Source organism: Puntigrus tetrazona, chromosome 8 (genome assembly GCF_018831695.1).
Source record: "Puntigrus tetrazona isolate hp1 chromosome 8, ASM1883169v1, whole genome shotgun sequence".
NCBI lineage: Eukaryota > Metazoa > Chordata > Actinopteri > Cypriniformes > Cyprinidae > Puntigrus > Puntigrus tetrazona.
Window position 1 is genome coordinate 5,639,579 of NC_056706.1, and position 22,953 is coordinate 5,662,531.

The 22,953-nt window shown below is 36.9% G+C and overlaps 2 protein-coding genes across 3 annotated transcripts in view; both read left to right on the forward strand.

Annotated features, from left to right (window-relative positions):
• The first annotated feature begins 232 nt into the window (after positions 1 to 232).
• Positions 233 to 18,926, forward strand: ift81 (intraflagellar transport 81 homolog). 2 transcript variants are annotated; one of them, XM_043247191.1, is made up of 18 exons: positions 233 to 636; positions 1,038 to 1,141; positions 1,351 to 1,531; positions 2,619 to 2,708; positions 2,791 to 2,856; positions 3,534 to 3,644; positions 3,777 to 3,861; positions 4,109 to 4,272; positions 5,071 to 5,166; positions 6,507 to 6,653; positions 11,046 to 11,195; positions 13,408 to 13,536; positions 14,089 to 14,178; positions 14,332 to 14,418; positions 15,072 to 15,143; positions 15,231 to 15,316; positions 16,435 to 16,480; positions 17,012 to 18,926. In XM_043247191.1, the coding sequence occupies exons 1-18, from the start codon at positions 493 to 495 to the stop codon at positions 17,192 to 17,194; spliced, it is 2,031 nt and encodes a 676-aa protein (XP_043103126.1). In that variant the 5' UTR covers positions 233 to 492; the 3' UTR covers positions 17,195 to 18,926. The 2 variants fall into 2 exon arrangements, with proteins under 2 accessions (XP_043103126.1, XP_043103127.1); XM_043247192.1 differs by lacking the exons at positions 11,046 to 11,195; positions 13,408 to 13,536; positions 14,089 to 14,178; ... (3 more) ...; positions 16,435 to 16,480; positions 17,012 to 18,926 and adding an exon at positions 9,498 to 11,029.
• A 311-nt stretch (positions 18,927 to 19,237) lies between these two features.
• Positions 19,238 to 22,953, forward strand: part of atp2a2a (ATPase sarcoplasmic/endoplasmic reticulum Ca2+ transporting 2a) — a 28,393-nt gene continuing 24,677 nt past the window's right edge. Inside the window, exons 1-4 of the mRNA XM_043247190.1 lie at positions 19,238 to 19,438; positions 19,551 to 19,701; positions 21,619 to 21,636; positions 21,722 to 21,804. Of these exons, the coding sequence (XP_043103125.1) occupies positions 19,584 to 19,701; positions 21,619 to 21,636; positions 21,722 to 21,804 (219 nt within the window). The 5' untranslated portion in view covers positions 19,238 to 19,438; positions 19,551 to 19,583. The remainder of the gene's footprint in view (positions 19,439 to 19,550; positions 19,702 to 21,618; positions 21,637 to 21,721; positions 21,805 to 22,953) is intronic.

Genomic DNA, 22,953 nt, shown 5'->3' on the forward strand with positions numbered 1-22,953 from the left:
ACAGAGATTGATACTCTGAAAGATTAAAGATTGATTATGATAGTAATTGAAATTTTTTTCATGTATTATTTCTCATGTGTTACATTTATGATTTTTTGTATTTTCTCTAAACAAGTATTATTGTTATTATTCTATTAATATTTTATAGTTCAGAAACATGAAAAATATTTTTAAAGACTTTTATTTTAAAAAACGAGAAATCTCTTCAGATGACCAACTTCCTGGTAGCAACCAGGCCTTGCGTGACAACGGTTCCTAGGCAGATTTTGTTGATGTGTTAACGGCACTCGCAGTTGCACGGCGAATGCAAGTATTTATCCTTTTGAATTTTGCTAAAGTCAAATCAAAAACGACACTCTGTGACATCGGCCAGAGAACTAACGTAATACATCGATAATTAGCTCGACAATTAGCTAACGTTAGTTGAGAAAAGTCTAAACATCGCAATCAGGCGAGGTTGTTTTTAAGTTTGAAATCCACGAACCCTCCAAGATGAGCGAACAGCTCAAATTTATCGTAGAGCAGCTCAACAGAGAGCCTTTTAAGAAAAACTTCAATCTCATTACATTCGACTCTCTGGAGCCAATGCAGTTGCTGCAGACTTTAAACGATGTTCTGGCTGAAATTGATCCAAAGGTGAGTGAAAATGTTATCTTTATTAATAAAAAAGCGAAGTAAAATAAGCAACCTTTTCTAAGTATAATAATATAATATATAACAATATACAATCTTTGTGTCTCTGTCATTAGTTGTTTTATATAAAAATATTTATTATTATACTACATTTATTTATATATAATATTTATTATATATATATATATATATATATATATATATATATATATATATATATATATTATTATTATATATATATATATATATATATATATATATATATATATATATATATATATATATTTATATTTAACAATCTGGTGTGCTATACAGAACCTGTCAGGTTTATTTTTATCCTGTGTGTTTCCTCTAATTGTCTGTTTTTAACGCTTTAACTTGTCTCCATTTAACTTTTCTTTCAGCAAACCATTGATATACGTGAGGAACTGCCGGAGCAGACAGCTAAGAGAATGTTTACTCTTCTGGGGATGCTGAAATACAAACCTCCTGGAGGAATGTCTGAAGTGTAAGACAGAAATAGTGAAAAACAGTATAGAATATGTAAAGTAGTGGTCTCAGGACCGTATGGGTATGGTGTTGTAGCTTAGCCGGGGGGCCAGGTTTGTTTTCTGGAGAAAGAAACGGAAAGATTGATTCAGAGGTTTTATTTTCGCTCTCGTGCTTTTTAAAAGTGTTAAATATCTAATCATCTTTGATATACGCGTGCCTTGACAGAAGCAGCTTCCGTCAGGGTTTGGTGACGGGCAGTAAGCCTGTGGTGCACCCCATCTTGCACTGGCTGTTACAGAGGATTCCAGAGCTGAAGAAGAGAGCGTACCTGGCCAGGTTCCTCGTCAAACTAGAGATTCCTGCTGAGTTTCTTCAAGATGATATCATTGCTGAGACCTACCACCAGGTATTACTATACTGAACATATGGCTTAAAGGAATAGTTAAATAAATAAGTATTAAGGGTGAAAGTGTATTCACCTTCAGGCAGTCTGTGATTCAGATGCGTTTGTTTCTTCATCAGAACAGCTTTGGAGAAAGTTAACATTACATCACTTGCTCACTAATGGATAGTCTGCAGTAAATGGGTGCCATCAGATTGAGAGTAGCTGATAAAAACGTCACAGTAATCCACAACGCAACTTCAGACTACTTCAGAAGACTAAACTTTAGTTAATAACCGGTGAACTGAAAAGCTGTTTAAATGATCATTCTCACGGCACCCATTCACTGCAGAGGATCCGCTGGTGATCCAGTGATGTATTGTAATTCAAAATTTCTCCAAATGTGCTCAGATGAAGAAACAAGCTCATGCTGTATCTTATATGGCTTGAGGGTAAGAAAATGTTTAGCATAATAAAATATTTGAGCTAATGTAGTTCAGCTATTCTGAACTATTCTTTTAAGCCTTAAAAACATTGTTTTTTATTGTATTCTATTTGGTTTTATTCTGTTTTGTTTTCTATATCACAAGGTACTTTGAATGCGAACTAGTGTTTAATATTTATTTAATTTATCAGAAATGAAAAAGCATTTAATTTAAATGTGTATTGCTGGTAAATAATGAAATGATTAGTAAAAAAAAAAAGCTCATAATATTTGTTGTATTTTTAAATGATATATTGTGTACTTGTAATCATGGTTGCTTACTTTTTTCTTTAAAAAAACCCTTTATCAAACTGCCTTTTGGTGTCACTTTAGAATATATATCACTTGTTAACACTTGTTAGTTAGTAAGGTAGTTGTTAGGTTTAGGTATTTGGGTAGGTTTAGGTGTGTTAAATAAGGTCATGTAGAATAAGGCTTTATTAGCATTAATAAATGGCTAAAATTAGTAAAATGCATGCTAATAAGTGACTAATAGGTGTAACCGTAAAATAAAGCGTTAACTTCCTTGTTTGTGCCCTATTTGTGTACCTTCTATAGATTACATTACATTAATGGATGTTTATTTTTTGTGTTTTATTATAATGTTTGTTTCTATCGTTTTCATAGTATGAGGAGCTGGTGGAGGGATTCAAGAACATCCACAAAGAGTGTGAACAGCTGAAGAGCTCAGGTTTTTCCACCGCTGAGATTCGACGGGTAAGAAAGCCAGTGTTGCTGAAGTCCCATCTGGTCATGTAGAGTTTTGCGTTATATACACAATAACACTGTGTCGCTGCAGGACATTGTTGCGATGGAGGAGGAGAAGGATCAACTCATAAAAAGGGTGGAGCGGCTTAAAAAGAGGGTAAGAAAGACAGAATCCTGTAGAATCTGTTTGTGAAAATAAATAAAATTATGGAATTGCACCTGCAAATGAACCCATTTACAGATTTAATTAAATATCTGCTTTCACTGTTTAAAAAACATGAATGGAATAATGAACGCATTTAGATCCACACAAAATTTAGGACCACCACTGCATATGATAAAAAAACCCCAAATAGGTTTAGGTTTATTAAATATTTAACAATTATAAAATAATTACTTCTGACTAGTGCTGAGAAACGGTTAATGGCATCCCAAATAAAAGATTTAGTTTACATAATATACACGTGTGTACTGATGTGTGTGAACATAATACATGTGTATATTTCATAAATATGTACCGTTATATATTAAATATATTTATGATATGTGAATGTAAATATGTCAATATTTTCAAAATATATACTGTATGTGTGTGTATTTATATATACATAATAAATATACACAGTACGCACTCATAAAAAAACTTTTATTTTGAATGCGATGATTAGTTTGAATTGGATCCGAAAATTCCCGCATTTGATTGTAACTGGCAAGGCCAGGTTTTTTTTAAAAAACCATGTTCATATCTGTTCCAGACAATTCACTTATTTAGCATAGTTAATGTAAAACGACTATACTTGTTCTGGTTTTTGTCACACTATTCTTCTCCACTAGGTGGAGGCAGTTTCAAACCATCAACGCATGCTGGACCTGGCCAGACAGTTAAGAGTGGAAAAAGAAAGAGAAGAATCTCTTGCTCATCAGAAACAGGAGCAGAAGAACCAGGTAGAGACAAATACGTCAAATGCACAAATACATCAGCTGTACGTTTATATCTGAAGAAACTCACTAGAGCTCCACAACCAGAATCAGTTATTGTCTCCCGATAGCTCAGTCTGTGTTTTGTCTCTGGTGTAGCTCTTCCAGGCAGAGCAGAGACTGCAGAGATGTCAGATCCAGCTCAAAGACTTGCAGCAGGCAGCCGCAGATGAAAAGCCAGAGAGTGAGTTGTTATACTTAGAGACACTTGTCCCAGAATTACTCAGTTTAAGAATGGGTCATGTCTTCCATACTTGGTGCACACTCACGCTAGTTTTGTGCACATTTTACTCATCTTTTGACTCATAGTGCATTTGTTTGTTTTGTTTTCGCATTGCAAGTTTCAGACCTCCACAACGTGATGTCCACCGTATCTTATTACACAGTGTTGTGGCACAGAACAAGATGACTTTAGTACTTTGTAATCACAGGCCTTATGAAGAGACTCGAGGAGGACATCAAGTTCAACTCCTACATGGTGTCTGAGAAGCTGCCTAGAGAGATGGAGAACATGAGAAAGGTGGTGCAGTATTTACAGAAGGTGGCGTCTGAGCCTGCTATGGGCCAAGCAGAACTGAGGGAGCTGGAGGACAAGGTCAGTCGGTGTGCATGAATGTGAATATGTTAATGTTAAAACATGTAGGCGTCATCCTACAAAAATGACTTTAATCAGTGTTGGAAACGGATGTGCTGCTTAACGAAAGTGTAAAAACAGCTGTGCAGTTTTGTCGTGATTACGAATAGAAAGTTCAAAAGAACAGCATTTATAGTTTGTATCCAGACTAGATGGTGGATCAGCACCCAGAGATTGTTCATCAGAGACCAGAACACCTAGATGCGCTCTGTGGACATATCACCAGATCCTGATGCACACACACACACACACACAAAGTCGTTTACACTATCTGACACAGCTGCGTTTAAAATTGAACTGAAAGTTAAGTGCTGGGCGTCCGGTCAGAGGAGAACTAGCCCCCACTGAGTCTGGTTTCTTCCAAGGTTTTTTTTTTCTCCATTCTGTATGGATGGGGTTTTGGTTTCTTGCCGCTGTCGCCTCTGTTCTGCTTTGTTGGGGACACTTAACTTCTAGCGATTATCGTCCAGTTGATTACAGAGACCGTCTCTGCACTTAATAACAAATTGTTCACTCTCGTCATTATACATCCCTGTCATTGTATTCTTCTGCTTTATACAGTGCTTTGATGCAACCTGTGTTGTTAAAAGCGCTATATAAATAAAAATGATTGATTGATTGATTGATTTGGAATAAAACACACTGAAATATATAGATGTTTTCACTCTCAATTTTGATCAGTTTAATGCATCTTTCTTTTACTGGCCTGAAACTTTTAAAAGTAGTGTATAGAGTAATGAATTGTCTTTTGTTCATTAGATCAGAGAAACCAACACAGAGATCAACCATCTGATTGAGAAGAGGATGATGCGTGACGACCCAATGGATGATAAACTCTCTTTGTTCAGACAGCAGGTAAATGTTTTAAATTAAATTTGCTTGAGCAGGTGTTGTTCTTTTACCTGAGAGGTCGGGTTTTATTTTGAGCAGGAAGATTTCTGCCCAAACTTTGTTTTGCATGCAATCTTTATTCATGCAGAGTTGAGTACTGTGTGATTTTACTATATGCCCCTTAAGCCCTTTGAAGCCCAGCGTGCCCAGAATGGAAGCGCAGGGTATAGGTGACCATGTGACCTTCGCATCCATGATGCACTTGTCCTGCATGTCTTTGAACTTGAAAGAATATTTGATGTTCTCTGATTTGCTAATACAACAATGTGCATTTGTTTCATATGTAGTTGCCAGATGTGCATTATCATAGACTATTAAACGTCTCTCTTGATTCTGAATGGACAGCGGCGACATTCTGATGTCAAATATTTTTGTATAACAACAAGACTGTATAATTGACCTTTGTTCAAGGCAACTGATCTTCCTACAGACAGTGGTTTACAAGGGTCTATGGAGCCACTCGCACACAACATATTTTGCATTTAATATTGGGAAATTTTTTTAAACACGAGTCTTCTATTTTGAATGTCTTATCTTGTCAAACAAGCCATCTAGCACATTTACATAGAAAAACAACGTTAAAGCATTATTTAAACAAATTGCATTTGTTTATTACTATGCCAATTTGGGTAAAAGGGTTTATATAAAAATATACATGAATTACAGAATGTGTGGAGTTTGTCTCACTTTTATTTAAATGTGCTCCTGCATGATTTTAGTCTTTAGTGTCTTGTTCATCTCCAATGAAAGTAAGAAATAGTGCAGAATTTAACTTTTTTATAATTTCATTTTTATTAATATATTAAAAATATTTTAAAAATAAAATTACTAAAACCTATTTATATCCTTGTTAAAATTTGAATTAGGAAAACAGCAAAAAGTTATTAAAGTGCCCCTATTATGGGTTATGAAAGGTTCATATTTTGGTTTTGGGAGTCCTAAACAACAGGTTAACATGCATTAACATTTTTTATAGCATGCATTTTTGTTTTTACCTTATTTGTTCAATGACTGCCAAATGCTATTTTTTTTTCAAACCCCTCCGGTGATTGGTCAGTTTCATTTAAAGCAGTGTTTGTTAGCTTTTACCGCTCCAATAGGTTCGGCTTGGGGTTCATTTCGAAAACGACTTCAGAATCAGATCTTTCTTGATACAATAACTTTATACACTGTGCTCTTTCAGATTCTAAACATTGCAGGATTGTGTGTTGCAATATTTGTTTATTCATAAAAGGTCATGTACAAAAATCCATAATAGGGGCGCTTAATAAATAAATGTGTAAAAAGTACATTTGTGTGTTTAGGCTGCTATTATAGTCCGGAAGAAGGAAAGCAAGGTGGAGGAGTTACAGGAGGCCCGTGAGGAGTTGGCGGCTGTGGAGAAAGAACTGAACATGAAGAGCAGTCAGGCACGAGAGCGGGGTGGAGCCGAGCTGATCCGTGGAGACGAGGTATGTTAAAACTACTATAATAACCAGTTATATCACTTTTTGCAGTGAATATCTAAATGATCAGAATTTGCTTCTTTCATGTAATATAGAAAACCAAATGTGCAAGGCATGAAAACACACAACCAGATTTGTATTGTTTCAATGGCAGTACAGTGCATCCGGAAAGTATTCATAGCGCTTCACTTTTTCAATGTTACAGCCTTATTCCAAAATGGATTAAATTCATTTATTTCCTCAAAATTCTACACACAATACCCCATAATGACAAGGTGAAAAAAGATTTTTTGAAATGGTTGCAAATTTATTAAAAATAAAAAAACTGAAAAATCACATGTACATAAGTATTCACAGCCTTTGCTCAATACTTTGTTAATGCACCTTTGGCAGCAATTACAGCCTCAAGTCTTTTTGAATATGATGCCACAAGCTTGGCACACCTGTCTTTGGGAATTTTTGCCCATTCCTCTTTGCAGTACCTCTCAAGCTCTATCAGGTTGGATGGGAAGCGACGGTGTACAGCCATTTTCAGATCTCTCCAGAGATGTTCAATAGGATTTAGGTCTGGGCTCTGGCTTGGCCACTCAAGGAGATTCACTGAGTTGTTGTGAAGCCACTCCATTGATATTTTGGCGGTGTGCTTTGGGTCATTGTCCTGCTGGAAGATGAACCGTCGCCCCAGTCTGAGGTCAAGAGCACTCTGAAGCAGGTTTTCATTCAGGATGTCTCTGTACATTGCTGCATTCATCTTTCCCTCTATCCTGACTAGTCTTCTAGTTCCTGCTGCTGAAAAACATCCCCACAGCATGATGCTGCCACCACCATGCTTCACTGTAGGGATTGTATTAGCCTGGTGATAAGCGGTGCCTGGTTTTCTCCAAACGTAACGCCTGGCATTCACTCCAAAGAGTTCAATTTTAGTCTCATCAGACCAGAGAATTTTGTTTCTTATCGTCCGAGACTCCTTCAGATGCCTTTTGGCAAATTCCAGGCGGGCTGCTATGTGCCCTTTACTAAGGAGTGGCTTCCGTCTGGCCACTCTACCATACAGGCCTGATTGGTGGATTGCTGCACAGATGGTTGTCCTTCTGTAAGGTTCTCCTCTCTCCAAAGAAGAACGCTGGAGCTCAGACAGAGTGAGTTATTGATCACCTCCCTGACTAAGGCCCTTCTCCCCCGATCACTCAGCTTAGATGGCCGGCCAGCTCTAGGAAGAGTCCTGGTGGTTCCAAATATCTTCCACTTACGGATGATGGAGGCCACTGTGCTCATTGGAACTTTCAGAGCAGCAGAAATTTTTCTGTAACCTTCCCCAGCCTTGTGCCTCGAGACAATCCTGTCTCGGAGGTCTACAGACAATTCCTTTGTCTTCATGCTTTGTTTGTGCTTTGACATGCACTGTCAACCCTGCGACCTTATATAGACAGGTGTATGCCTTTACAAATCATGTCCAATCAACTGAATTCACCACAGGTGAACTCCAATTAAGCTGCTGAAACATCTCAAGAATGATCAGTGGAAACAGAATGTACCTGAGCTCAATTTAGAGCTTCACGGCAAAGGCTGTGAATAGTTATGTACATGTGATTTTTTCAGGTTTTTTATTTTTAATAAATTTGCAACAATTTCAAAAAATCTTTTTTCACCTTGTCATTATGGGGTATTGTGTGTAGAATTTTGAGGAAATAAATGAATTTAATCCATTTTGGAATAAGGCTGTAACATAAAAAAATGTGGGAAAAGTGAAGCGCTATGAATACTTTCCGAATGCACTGTATGTATGTAAAAAAAAACCAATATGTACTTCTTTGAGTTATTTGTAGCATTTATTTGTCTGGAAGATCTGCCAGATTCATGTTTTGCGTTTTGTTAATTTTTTTTGGATCGATAGAAGGATGGCACCAAAATGAAGAGTTTTTGACAAAAGAGAACTGCCATGTTTCTAACTATTTTTCTGCTGCACAGCCAGTAAGTTTTATTAAAAGCTCATCTTGCCAGCGGTGAATTACCCCTTTAAGCAGCGCGGCTTCAAAAGGGCAGGTGACCCTTATGTCATCTGGCTCAAACTTTCTCACTGACCCCGGAGCCAGAGCTGTAATGTTTTTTCCCAGGAGATTTCCCGGAGTAACTGTCAGTGATGAACAGGCCCCTGTCTGTTTCTGAGACCTGTGAACTATCCTGTCCTCACTTTTTGCTGTCTGTCTGCATTTTTTTTTTTTTAACAAGCAGACGTTCCATTCCCTGGCTGGCCTTGGGCAGCGATATTGGCAGGCTGAGCAGATAGAGCGGCACCCTGGCTAAAATAGCCACCATCCCTCCCCCAATACTGGACTTCCTGCGATTTTATCAGCCTTTTCCATGATAACACTCACTTCTGTCCGTGGCTCATCCAACCGTGAACAGCAGCAGCCAAGTGATGGATAGCTGAAACTATAGAGTGTGTGTCTATAGGTGTGATAGGGATGTGCAAGTCTGAGCCTCTGAAATAGACAGTAACCAAGTATGGTCAACTTGTGGAACAACTTGTGGGAAACGGATAGGAAAAATGGCTTTTGGTGCAGTGGGGGACCTAGCAGTGCCCCAAAACTGATTGATTTCTAATAAACAACCTGATTGAGTTAATAAACACTTTAAAAGGATTTCAAAAGATATAAATATATTTTTTTTACAATTTGTAATACAATATTTGAAAGCAACAGAGTTGGTTAAATTGGAGGCAGTTCGATACAAATTTGTGGTTTTATGGTAATTACTACAAAAAATAATTTCTACTCAACCCTTGAAATACTGATGAGAGATACTTAAGGGAAAATGTACTGTATACTTATTTTTTGGTTTTCTGCCCAGTCTCTCAAACAGGTGTGAACACAAAACTCTTCACAACGAGCATGGATGGACGTTTTTGGCTTGAACGCTGATAAATGCTGAAATCGCTCGAACATGCACTGTTGAACATGGTTAAGAAGTATATTTTTGACTTTAAAGTACGAAAGGAAATCTATAGGAGAAAGTTCACCAAACTTAAACATGCAACATTCGTGTTTGATGAACTCTGACCAACAAATCTGAATCACATGAAGACAATACATCACAGTGTGATAAACTCCAAAGCTACATATTTGCAGATATGTTATTCATTGACTGAATAATTAATATGCCTCTGTGTTAATCAGCATTATGCAACAAACGCTGTCGGTTAAACTTAACGTACACTGAAATCTGCAATAAAGCATTTAAATGCTGATGCGTTACTGTTTCAATTGTTTGCAGTGAAGGAGCTCGGGCACACAGCGAGGCATTATTGCTGCTCCCCTCCCAAACCGCACCAACCTTGTCTGCCCTTGCTGTCCCAAAATACACAAAGCATAAACTCTCACACACAATCTCTGCGTGCCCCAAGTGACATACGGCACATTGTGTGATTTCGGAGTTTGCTCTCCGGTGCCTCTCAGCATTTATAGCCATTGGCAGTACTGACAGAAGAATAGCCTGAGCGAACGAGCTGCCAGATGAAGATGTTTTCTGTCCCTCTGGCTGCATGCCTGCAGGCTCAGGTTTCTTTTGTTGAGATCTACTGAGAAGTCCCAGTTGCACCCCGGTTTGCCCCTTCTTTGCACCCACTCATTCCTCAGAGCTGTTTTCTCCTAGAGACTCTCACCTTACCAGACACAGAGCCAAGGCCACAATGTTCCCCCTGACTTTGTCTCATTGCATCCCTTAACCCTGTACATGTACATGCAGCGCAGGTGGTGTTTGCATGTCATTACCATTTTCCTATTTGAGACGGTGGCTTGCTTTGTTTGTAGTCATCAGTGAGACACAGTCACTCAACCAAGGCTCATTGTGCGTTGATCTGTTTATCCCTTCTAAAAAAAAATTAAATGTCACAATAACTAATTGCACAGCAGGTTCTACTGACTGTTGTGTGTTCGGAGATCCCTTTTCACTTATTGAAACTTATTGTCTTCACACACTGACCGTACATTTCTAATTGACATACATTTCTAACTTCTACTTACTGTTAATAAGATTTTTATGGGTATTTTTTATTTAATTAAATAGATATGTGCCGCTCTGTGACATGCTATACACATAAAACAAATAAACTATAATTATTTGAGAAACTACATTGTTGTTTATGTCTTTAAAAAGTAATTTGTCGCACCACAGGAGCATTTAAAATTAACTAGTGAAGGCAAGAAGGAGATTAAAAATAGCACAAATTTGCATGAAATAGATATACATTTTACATATTTTTTTCTTAATTTTGGTCAAGTATTAGTATTTGAGTATGCATTGCTCCATATGTACTTTTTCCAAGATAGTTTCTAACCAAATTATTGTGGTAATGTCTTACTAAATAATTTTTTTTCTTGTTTTTGTCTACTTTTTTAGTTTAAGCGATATGTGGCCAAGATGCGTGGCAAGAGCAGCACTTACAAGAAGAAACGTCAAGAGATTGCTGAGCTGAAGGTGGAGTATGGTGTTCTACAAAGGACTGAAGAGATCTTGAGAGAACGACACACAGCTGGACAGCAGCAGCTGGTAAACACATTTACCCATCATCCAGTCGTTCTCCCTGTCCACAAAGTCCATAAGCATAATTTGTTTTTCTAGTTTTCTTTCATTGTAATTTTTGTCTTAATTTCTTCTCCTTATACATTCAAATTCAAACTGCAATTCTGCTTCCTGTTTATTATGCACCAATTCAAACTGAATTCAAGAATTGAAATTGAAATAGTACCCTGCTTAACACCCACCTTTGTTCTTCAAACATCACTGGAGTTTTAGCTTGCGTCTATCAGCGTATCATTTGACCATCTTATACGCACTGGTACATAATCTACCTTCCCTGTACCCGTCCCTGTCTATTCAAATTGCATTAACGCTGAAGTTACAGCACCTTCCTGGAAATGACTTCACACCTCTGAACCCTCCCTGTCTCTGGCTTGCTGATAGCCCATTTGACGCAGAAAGGCTGAGCTTGGGCTATTTATGATCCCGGCATTTGCTCCCTGTCTGCGTCCTATGCTGTTATTTTTTGAGTAGGGGAATTTTCCTCCTCCATTATGCAGTTGGTTGCACGAGCCTGGGCCACCCCTCCTTTTGGCACCTGATCCCCTCAAACGGCCTGGGCATCAGTCAAACGCACTCGCCCCACATGTCGTGTCATGTGCAAAGTGCATCTGTATCAGGAGCATTACAAATGCGTCAGCCGATAAAATATGTCATAGCGTCTGATTTAGGTAGAATTACATTCAGTGATTACAGTGATAGAAAAAGTCATCCGTATTGGTGATTTACTAATCTGTGTACCTTCGATAGCGACGTACGAAATACTTACCACACTAAATTGAAACCACAAAGCCAAAAGGTTATACCACTACACTCCTAATATTTGCAAAGTTTTTCATTTTCCCTGACTAGTCTAAAATGTCTAGATGAAGCTAAGTTGAGTTGAGCCGTACTGAAGTGACTAAATGTGATTAGTCATGTAATCTCCCCAGAAATAATGCTCAGCACATTTTTGTCCTATTATAAAACCCATGGCCGTTAGTTTTAGCTTGACATGTGAAGTTTCCTCCGTGCGCAGAGAGTGCTTTGCACTGCGATTTATGGCTTTGAATTCTGGCTGTCTGTACAGACATGACCCTTTGGAAAGTGTCTGACCATTACACTGTCACTGCAGACACATCCCACGGAAGCTTGTTTTCACCATAGGATAAAAATGATAGCTGTCTATCTCATTAGTCTTTAGACAATTTATTTTAGATATAAAAAATAATGCTGTCAAACGGTTAATCTCATTCAAAAGTTTTTGTTTGCATAATATATATGGTGCACAAATACAAAGACATGCATTTATATATTTAACAAAAATATGTCATGTTAAGTATATATTAAATATACAGTATAGAATATAAGGATATAAATATATAAATGTAAATATTTTTTATACATACTGTATGTGTGTGTATTTATATATACATAATAAATATACACAGTATACATACATATATTTTGTAAACAAAAACTGTTTTATCTTTGGGTATGATTTAATTATTAATTTGACAAATAATTTGACAGCACTAACACAAACACAGAATTGCAAAAAAAGGCAGAATGTGAGATTTAAATTACCTTTATTTTTTTTTATTCTGTTGCAGAATCAGGCAAATGTTGGACGTAAACAGATAAAACTACTTTAACAGTTATTTCATATTTTAGAATATCAAAATACAATCATTACTTTATAAGGCAATAATCAGAATATGCATTAGCATGTAATGTAAGACTGCACTTGTTTTTATCCATCTAGATGCAATCGTATTGCCGCCTGCGGTATCATTGATTATTGTAATTTTAGTCACAAAAGCAAACATGAAAAGTCATTCAAGAGGCAGAGACCATTATTACGTTTTGATGAAACATAATGAAAAGATTTTATTTTGGAACAACATGTGCTGATGAATCATGCACAATGACCAGGACATTTATTATAGAAGTAAATAGGGTCAATTTTGATTTCATTACAAGCTTGTCTCTACAAACGTTGTCTAATATGGTTCGAATCTTGTTTGATTCGTGGGCTGAAATTATGCAGCTTGCAGTTAAAATGTTTTTTGGTTTTTTTTTCAGTAACACTGATTGTTTCCTGTATGCAAATAATCAAATGTTTCAATAAGTAATCTAATCAAATTGACAAGGCGAATAAACATTTGTTCTATTTCTGCGTTGTTTGTGTTGTGGTGTTCAGCAATCTCTGGAGGCTCAGCGGGGGATCTCGGGCTACAGCGATACTCAGGAAGAGCTGGAGAGAGTCTCCGCTATCAAGAGCGAGCTGGACGAGATGAAGGGACGAACGCTGGACGACATGTCTGAAATGGTAAGTTGGGCCAGGCAGATTGGAGAATGATGCTCTAGCTTTCTCCAAATGTTCTGTTCTGTTTTGGGAGACAGTCAGTATGCATGGGGAACATTAATGAGTTCACAGAGGAGTTTGTTTTGCCGCAAGAGTGCACGGTTTGAGATAAACAGAAAGTCAGCGGAAGTTGTTTTGGGAAAAGCTTATTAGAGGTAGTTGTAATCATTATCTTTACTATGAGATAGACCAATTAGAATGATTTCTGAAGCATCATGTGACACTGAAGACTGGAGTAATAAATCACTGGTAAAAAAACAGCTTTGCATCACAGGAATAAATTACCTTTAAAATAGTTATTTAAAAGTGTAATAATATATTTCACTAAATTACTGTTTTACTGCACATTATGATCAAATTAATACAAACCTGGCGAGCATGAGAAACTTCTTTCAAAATCGCACTGACCCCAAACTAAAGCTCTGTTGCAGATACGTTTCTTTAACACGCTCATTTGTATGCATTCGGCTGATTCTCTCTCGGGTCATATGTCTTGAACATTTGTGTTTATTTCAGGTAAAGAAGCTAAATTCGGTGATAGCAGAGAAGAAGTCTGCTCTGTCTCCTCTGATAAAGGACCTGAGAGCTCTGAGACAGGAACACGCAGTGAGTGACTGTTTAGCGTCAAACAAGATACTGAAGATGCAAAGCCATTTGTTTCTGTCTCTCATACTGAGCATCACTATCGACTACAAAGAGCCAATCAGCATATCAGCTCTGTCAGAATTGCATTCTCTTTTGTTTTGCTTGTTAAAACAGGAGCTCGCCCCAGAGTATGAGCAAAAGAAGGCTCAGTATGACACCTGTGCTGCAGGATTGGAGAGCAACAGGTCCAAGCTGGAGCAGGTATTATAGGGCTCTATTAGGGTTTTGTAACATTGATACTAAATTGGGAGATTCGTTAAATTTAATTAAAAACTATTGTATATATTGTTAGATTATATTACATTATAAATAGATGTAAATGTAATTATCTATAAACTATATATATATATATATATATATATATGTATATGTATATATATAATTGTACTTAATTATATTTATTAATAAATTAAATTTATTAAATAAGTTTAATTTAATACACTATGGTGGAACAATGCTGCTATTCCCATAATTTTATTTAAACTTAAAATGATTTATATAAAATAAGTCGTGCCAACATTAAAGCACAAAACACTTTTTTTCACACAAAATGATTTATTTAAATACCTCATATTTTGTGTCTGCGATAAGGTAATTTATATTAGAAAAATAAATGTATATTCCTTTGCGGTTTTGTATTTGGATATCCAAACACATGAATCGGGTTTATAACTCAGAAATCTAATTTGATGAATCGGTTCGTTCAATTCAAATTCAAGTTGAACATCCTGTGGATGTTCAAATTCCAACTCATAAATTCAGAGATAGCCAACTATGGTCTCCATTTCACTATTTTAGCATATTAAGAAATAATACATGAGCAGCCAGTGATTTAATGTCCTGATGTTATACAGGAAGTGAGGATGCTCAGGGAAGAGACTGCACAAGAAGAAAGCAGATATTATCACATTAACTGTATGAGAGAGGTAAAAGCAGCTTCCTTTTAGACATCAGAGATTTCTAGTCCTGTGGTTTTCTCTCACTCACTCTCCTCCCCGGCCTCCCTTTCACAGATTACCGAGAGTCAGATGCAGAGGGCGGCAGATCAGAGTAAGATCAATCAGTCAATGGACTTACAGGTGCGGAGGACAGCTCTCAGGTAAGAAACTAAAGATATATCTGCTATAGATGAACCTAAAAGCTCCAGTGAAAAGACAGACGTGTACACAACACATGAATTCATGCTTCATAACTGACAAACAAACGATTCCTGAGAGGCTCTTTTGAGCTGGCAGCTCTCAGCACGCCTGCCTGCCTACTGCTCAGAATGGTTGTTTTTTTCATGTCTTTTGTTTCAGTTATGCTTCAAGTATCTATTCACCCATTCCTGATCCATGCAGCCTACACATTCGAAAAGTTTAGCAGAATTTCTGCTAAACGTGGAGGCGGGTGATAGCCTTGTGGTTAAGGATTTAAGCTGTTAACACAAAGGTTGCAGGTTCGGTCTTAAGTAGGAGTGACTCAGAAATTGGAGAACTGCAATAATCATAAGTTCTTTTACAATTGTCATGTTAGATTTGTTTTTCTTCCAAGCAATGCAATAGAAGTTTATTTGGGTAAATATGACATTTAAAGGGACAGTTTGCCCCAAAAATGAATGGGTCATTTATTCACTCTAAAGTCACCCAATATAAACTAAAACTAAAAATATAAAAGAAAAAATATATATATATTAAATGTTATCATAAATTTTCAAAATAGCTATAAGTGAAACTTTTAAGTGAAATGTATTAATTTTAGTTGCAGAGATTCCATTTTTAGTTTTCCGTTTAATTTAAGTTAAAGTAGTAAAATGTATTAAAATGAAAACTGAAATTAAAAAGCTAAAAATAAATAAAATAACAGCAAAATTACCCAAATTTTAACTAAAAATTAAAATAAAATATGGTTTTGCATACAATGAACAGGGGCCCTACGCTCCAAAAAAAATCTAATTGTCAATACGACTCACTATATTCTAGCTCTTTAGAAATCATACAATATTTTTGCGTGAGGAACAGACTAATAATACGTTGTTATTCTATCATTTCCTTCTATAAATATAATTTGCTTAAGCACATACATAACAAGGCCTCTGGACTTTTTATGGTTTTATTTCCATTCTCTAAGAGCAGCTTGGACATAAAAAAGTAAAACAGGTTTGGAAAAACCCGTGAAAGAATATTTAAACTAAAACAAGTTTTTTTTAAGGAATCACTGTATATCCTTCTCTTACAGAGAGAAGTACATAGCGAACACTGCAGAGCAGGAGTCCTTGGGCAAGGTGAGGAGACTGTCTTCGACCATCTGTCAAACCTCTCTGACTCATGACTTGGTTCCATCAGGTCGTTTACTTGTCTTTATCTCATCTGTCGGGGTCAACTTGGTGATAGTTAAGAGCGTGGGGCCTGGCCCCTGCGTTATTTCTGCCAAACCGTGCAGAGCATGCGATCAGTGTCACGCCACATCTCGCCAGTGTTAGAACAAAGCTTGTGTAATCATTGCCCCGATGTACAACCAGAGGACCACCCTCTCAGCACCCTCCCGTAACTGCCGTCCCTGCCCTTTAACTGTTTACTGCTGCTACTTTACAAGCTTTCTGAATCCACAAATTATGCCAAAATTGACTGTCGGCATATGGCACGGTATATTTAATGCCTCGGCAGGAATTTGAAATTCAGATCAGGCATCATGGGTCAGTTTTTTTGCTTTGAACGTATGAAAATGATTGGTTTTAATCTCTAATTAGAATTGGAACATGTAGCACTAGGCGTTTTTAAAACAGATGAACATTATGTCTCCTGTGGGCTTTCAGGTTCTACGTCAGCAGGTGAAGCAGGTGCGAGAGAACCAGGAGCCCAATATGAGACAGATGAAGATGTGGAAGGACCTAGAGATGCTGTTGGAGTGCAAGAAGCAGTGCTACCTCAAGGCTCAGAGCCAGGCACCAATTGGGCACGTCATCCAGGATGTTGGCAAAGATATGCTGGTTCTGTGATGCCATTTCCCTCTTAAAAGTTTTTCTGGTCATTATTATAAGTTATATAAATAACTGTGTATATTATTGAATATGTAGAATTGTATGTATATTAAGGAATAGTTCACGGAAACTGCGTCTCTTGCTCACCAGTGGATGTAAGAGATTTATCTGTGCATATTTCTCTCCTGTTTCAGACAAGATGGAGAAAGCAATATTGTTATAAAGGACTGGTATTTTAGTCAGAAACAATGGTTTAAGGTTAAAAATGTCTTAATGTTGATATTGTTTCTAAAAAAAACAACCATCAAACTACCACATTTCATTGTGTGGATTATTGTGATGGTTTTATCAGCTTTTTGGAGATTCATTCTGTCGGCACCCATTCACTGGTGAGCAAACTCATCAACAGCTTGGATGGCCTGACATTTCCAGCAAATTTTCACTTGTGGGTGAACTGTTACTTTAAAACCATACATTAGTTCGTATAAACGTATTCTGCAGTGAAAGAAGGGCTGAAGTGTCCTAAGGGCCACCTGACACACTAACATCCAACAAGTCACTAGTCTCGGGTTCGACACATCTTTAAGAACCGAGCTCCAGTCTGTGTGTCCAAAGATAATGCCCTACAAAGTGCTACACTTTGGATGCGTCTGCGCTCCAGGTTATTTTGGGAAACAACAGCCATGACCTTGGGCAGAAGAGCTGTCCAATTTAGGAATTCAGTTGGATCTCCTTTTGTTGGTCTGTCAGGGTAGTGCTACAGTAGTAAACAGACAGACTTGTCCAATCATCATGTGTGAGTAGCTTATTTACTAGAAGGCTGCTTGGCTACTTTACCTCACTATTTTTTTTGAAAATACAAAATGTATAAAGCAAACATTGTAAACGAAATATTTCTACAGTTAATTGTATTTATTTTTTGTAACATTCTAATGTGGAATATTCAGCTGTTCAGATCACGTGTATTGATCCTGCGGATCCTGCCGTTCTGGTGACGCCTTTTGGAATATCCAAAGAAGCTTTTCTTTTTCTTTCTTTGCCTGGTGCATCCATTCATCCAGAATGTTTGGATGAGAATCAGTATCACCACAGCAAACCCATAAGCACATATAATTGGATCCTTTCTATAAAAATGGATATGCTAGAGCTGGTGGTAATTCATTCATTTATTCATATATTAATAATATAATGATATGCATAGGTCACCCTGAGTAGGTGTAAGCACTGCAACCTGGCATACTGTTGCGTCGCAGTGTGTCTGCAGTATAATGGGCATCTGGACCTTAAATGATTTAATACTGAGTCAGCCTCATTCAAAATGGCCCCGACATAATCACAATAATTATGTTTTTTTAAATAATTACAATGGCTAAAGTTTATTAGTTTATCAGTTTACTTTTCAAAACTGTATTAGGAGATTTAGGACAAAATTTAAAGTAATATTTGCATTCACTCTGATTTCAGTTTATACTATTTTCTACTTGTGCTAAAAATACTGAAATGATTTTGTTTAACCTTGAATGCATGCCAATGAACATGAATATTTTTAAGGTTTAAAAAAAATCACACATTTGAGTAACACTCTTTTTTTTTTAAATACATGTAAATGCAAAAATATATTTAAATTACTTTATAATGCATTAAAAATATGTGATTTTTAATTACAGTGCTGAAAAACTAAAGGGGTTATTTGTATTTTTTGTCACATTACTATATATACACAAACGGTTTTAATAAACGCTTAAACGTATGCTAAAGTTTCTCATATACATTTCTCACACACAATAAAAACACGTGCAGATAGCTTTCCAAGAACACCGTTTACCTGTGGGTTGAAGCATACCTGCGTTGAAGAGGCGGGGTAAAGTTATAGCAGCTGCATTGAGTGACAGTCTGTTATACCAATAAGCAAACGGCTGCTCAATCTTCGTCAGTGCTTCTCGAGCCAAAGGCGATTGATTGGATGTCGATGGGCTCCCTGCACACGCGCTGTCCAATCAGCGTCCTCCACATGCGGCAGCGAGGCAGTAGTGAGTCTCCTGCAATAAAACGAGTAAACGCCGTTTCCATCATCACTGAACGGGAGAGAAGGACGGCGAAAGGGGTCGACCGTCACATTTCCAGGCAGGCAGAGGCTTGGACGGAGGATGAATGTGATGTACTAAGCAAGGATCTTTTCAATTGGCTTCCACCGACTCTCAGTTCTTTGGGGAGCGAGAAGAAGATAGAAGAACTCCTGTGTTTGGATAAGACTCCTGGAAGGTGCATTTGCCCGTCTCAACTTTCTACATATGTTCTTCATTGGATGTCAATGCATGTGTCACTCATAGGCATATCCGTATTTTTTTTCTTCTTCTTTTTTTGACCAAGGTAGATTCATTGAGAGGGATTCTCTTCCCATCTAACCATGGAGAACGCTCACACCAAGAGTGTGGAAGAAGTTTATAGTTATTTCAGCGTCAACGAGAGCACGGGACTGACTTTAGACCAGGTGAAACGGCAGAGAGAGAAATGGGGTCCCAACGGTACGTCTGTTACTTTGTGTTCTTCACGTTTTTCACGACGCTTTGAAGTTGACACGAAATTGTTACATTTGTTGCAATCAGCCGGCTGAAGCGTTCGAAACCGCTGACGTCATCAAACACGTTTTTATGGCAAGCCGTCGTAACATTCATTTTTGTAAATCGAGCTAGTATTGGTTTTAAGCTTATTTAAATTACTAGTAAATGCAGTAGTCACTGGTGAATTTCTCACTTGCGTGCATTAGGTGCTAGTACTTATTTTTGCTTACTTTAGATTTTGTTTTCAGTTTTCCTAAATTAATAGACTTAGAGTTGTGAAATCCAGTTGTTACTTTTTAGTGTTTAAGTTTACTGGTTAAGATGGCTAATAGTATACATGCTGACTAGTCATTCACAAGTAAAGTTTTGGTTGCAGCTAGTGAGATAAACTATACATATGATGCCAATAACAAATGAGTTTTTTTGTTAGGCACTACAACCTGAGTGCTAGTATATGTATAGAAGCAACTACTGGGAGAGAAATTAGTATTTGTATCTAATGGACTGCTACTAGTAAAACTAGAACAGGTTCCAGAAACATCAGGGACATAAAAGGTTTAGACTAGTCTTAAAAGTTAGTTATACCAGTTAAACACTGGTTTAAAACATTTGGGTACTTAAAAATGTAGTTTTGACTGATTTTAATCCAAAAGATTGATTACCTTTTGGTTAACTGCTAGTTGGTGAAACTAGTTCTTAAGACCCTGTCTTAACATGGAGGCTAAGTTTATGTGTCTGGCCCCTGCACTACAAGCTAGTCAGATACCAATAGAAAAGAACTTGATATACTTGAGTGACTAACTAAATATAGATTAGTGACTATTTCACTACTAACTACTCTAATGATTAGTTTCTAGTTAAACTAATAATTGCTTGACATAGGCAGAGGGTGAACCATCTTCCAGGGTAAGGCTTAAAGCCTAATCTATTATTAACTACATACATCATAAACTCGTATTTTTATGCAAGCCCTAGATATGGATGTGTGCATACAAGCTTATACAAGCGCCTCTGATTGGCCATTGTAAAAATGCTTAAAACAAAATCAGTGCAACATGAGTAGATCTTAATTCATTGCCGCAATTGACACATTCCAATCATTTTCACTTTGTTAGAAACGGACATAATGGATTTCCTTTACTTGTGCAGGAGCGTTTTTGTCCAAATTAGTGTTTTATTTTTTTCGTTCTTTTCTTTCTTAAACAAACCTTTTATAAGCATTACGTACGCTTCGTCTCGCAGTTGGTTTAAAACGTGCTGAAACCATAAAAATGAATTCTACTGAGTTTTAAGGGCGAAATGTTAAAATGGCTTGCCACACACATTTTCATTTAGATTTTGACAAGGTTGAAGACAAGCACACACAGGCCAGAAACAAGCTGAAAGAGATATTTAAATCCCTTCCGCTTTATTATGTTGTTGGACAATCAAAGCAAGCCTAGCTACGGCTGCTCTCCAGTCGTCCTCTTTCATCAGTTATACAGTGTCATGTTTTCACGAAGACAAGATAAAACCAAAAAAATCCTGTCAGCACCCGACTCAGACACGGCTTGTAAATGTTTCACAGCATGTACTCAAAGAGGGGCCAAATATTAACAAATCTGGATTCAAACCAAATATTCATTCACGTTTTTTTTACGTGTGGACGGTGCTTGGACCTGATAGTCACCGCTTATAAGTACTATATGACATCTTAAGACTAACATTATGCTAAGGCAAATTTAATCTTTACATTTTCTTACAGGGTCAAAGGTCGTAATGTAAAGGATAATTGTGTTTCAGTCAATGGTAAATCAATTTCTGCTTGGTAATGTGTTCACAGTGTATTTTTGTAACTTTTTTTATATTTTGTCTCTTTATATACTTCAACAAACCACTCAGAGTTGCCTGCTGAGGAAGGTAATATTACAGTTTAAACCATAACATGATCTTATAATTGTAGCCTTCGTGTGATTCTGATAAATTGAATTTTGATGTTTGACAGGAAAATCTATATGGGAACTTGTCATCGAGCAGTTTGAAGATTTACTTGTGCGGATTCTTCTTCTGGCAGCTTGTATATCTTTTGTAAGTACATTTTGGTTAACATGTTCTAGCAGGTTTCTGCCGTTATTGTTATTGTGCAATATTCCTTGAGTGCAAATAGGGTTGGTACAGCCGTTTCTCAGACATGATTCAGCACAGATTTATGTCGGGTGTTAATTGCTTTACACCAGAAACAAACCACAGCGATACGTGCACTGAAATAAACACCAACTGCTATCCGGAAGGGCTGCGAAAGTGAAGATGTCTTGTTAGCTCCTCGAGCCTTGCACGCCTCGTCTTGGGTTACTCGCGGATCAGAAGGGCTAAACAGCTGAGGAAGCGGAACTCCTTAGGAATGGTGACAACAGCATTCAGTGAGATTGAGTGTCTGTCACTAGCTGCCAAACAAGATGTCTCAGTAGTGCAATGCTGTTTTACAGCCGCGGTTTAAGATCCTCTTGATTAATTAGCTTAGGTTACCATTGAATCAAAAGGCTGTGTGCTCGGAGACTTGAAAGGGTCATGCCATTAATCTGTCAATCACATTTATGAATTGGATATGTGCTTAATATAGTGGTTAAAGATGTGCCCTAGGGTTGTTGGTGCAAAATGCACATGGGATAATTCATGAACTATACATTATTTTTGTATTTATAGTAATCCATATCCTATATAGAAGATGCTTCCAAATGATAAATGGCATCCAAAATAAAACATTTTTGTTTGTATAATTGTAAGTATATGTACTATATATATATATATATATATATATATATATATATATATATATATATATATATATATATATATATATATATATATATATATATATATATATATATATATATATATACACACACATTTATTATGATTTTATTGTTTGACAGCACTCTGTATAGCAAAATGTATAAAGTATACACACATGATGTATATATATTTTAAGAAAAATGTTATGTGTATATATGAAATATATTTATATCTAAAATGTATACTGAGTATTGATTTAAAAAAAAGTAAGGATGTTGTCCAAAGTCATTAGTTGCAATGCATCTATATAGCTGATGAGATTCAACTGGCTGGTTGGGTGGAAGGAGAGAGGTATGCCAGCATCGCCCAGCGTAGTGATACTGAGGTGTTGGAGTATGTGGTTTGACAGCTGTCTTGTAGTTGGCTGAATAAGAGGGCATCTCT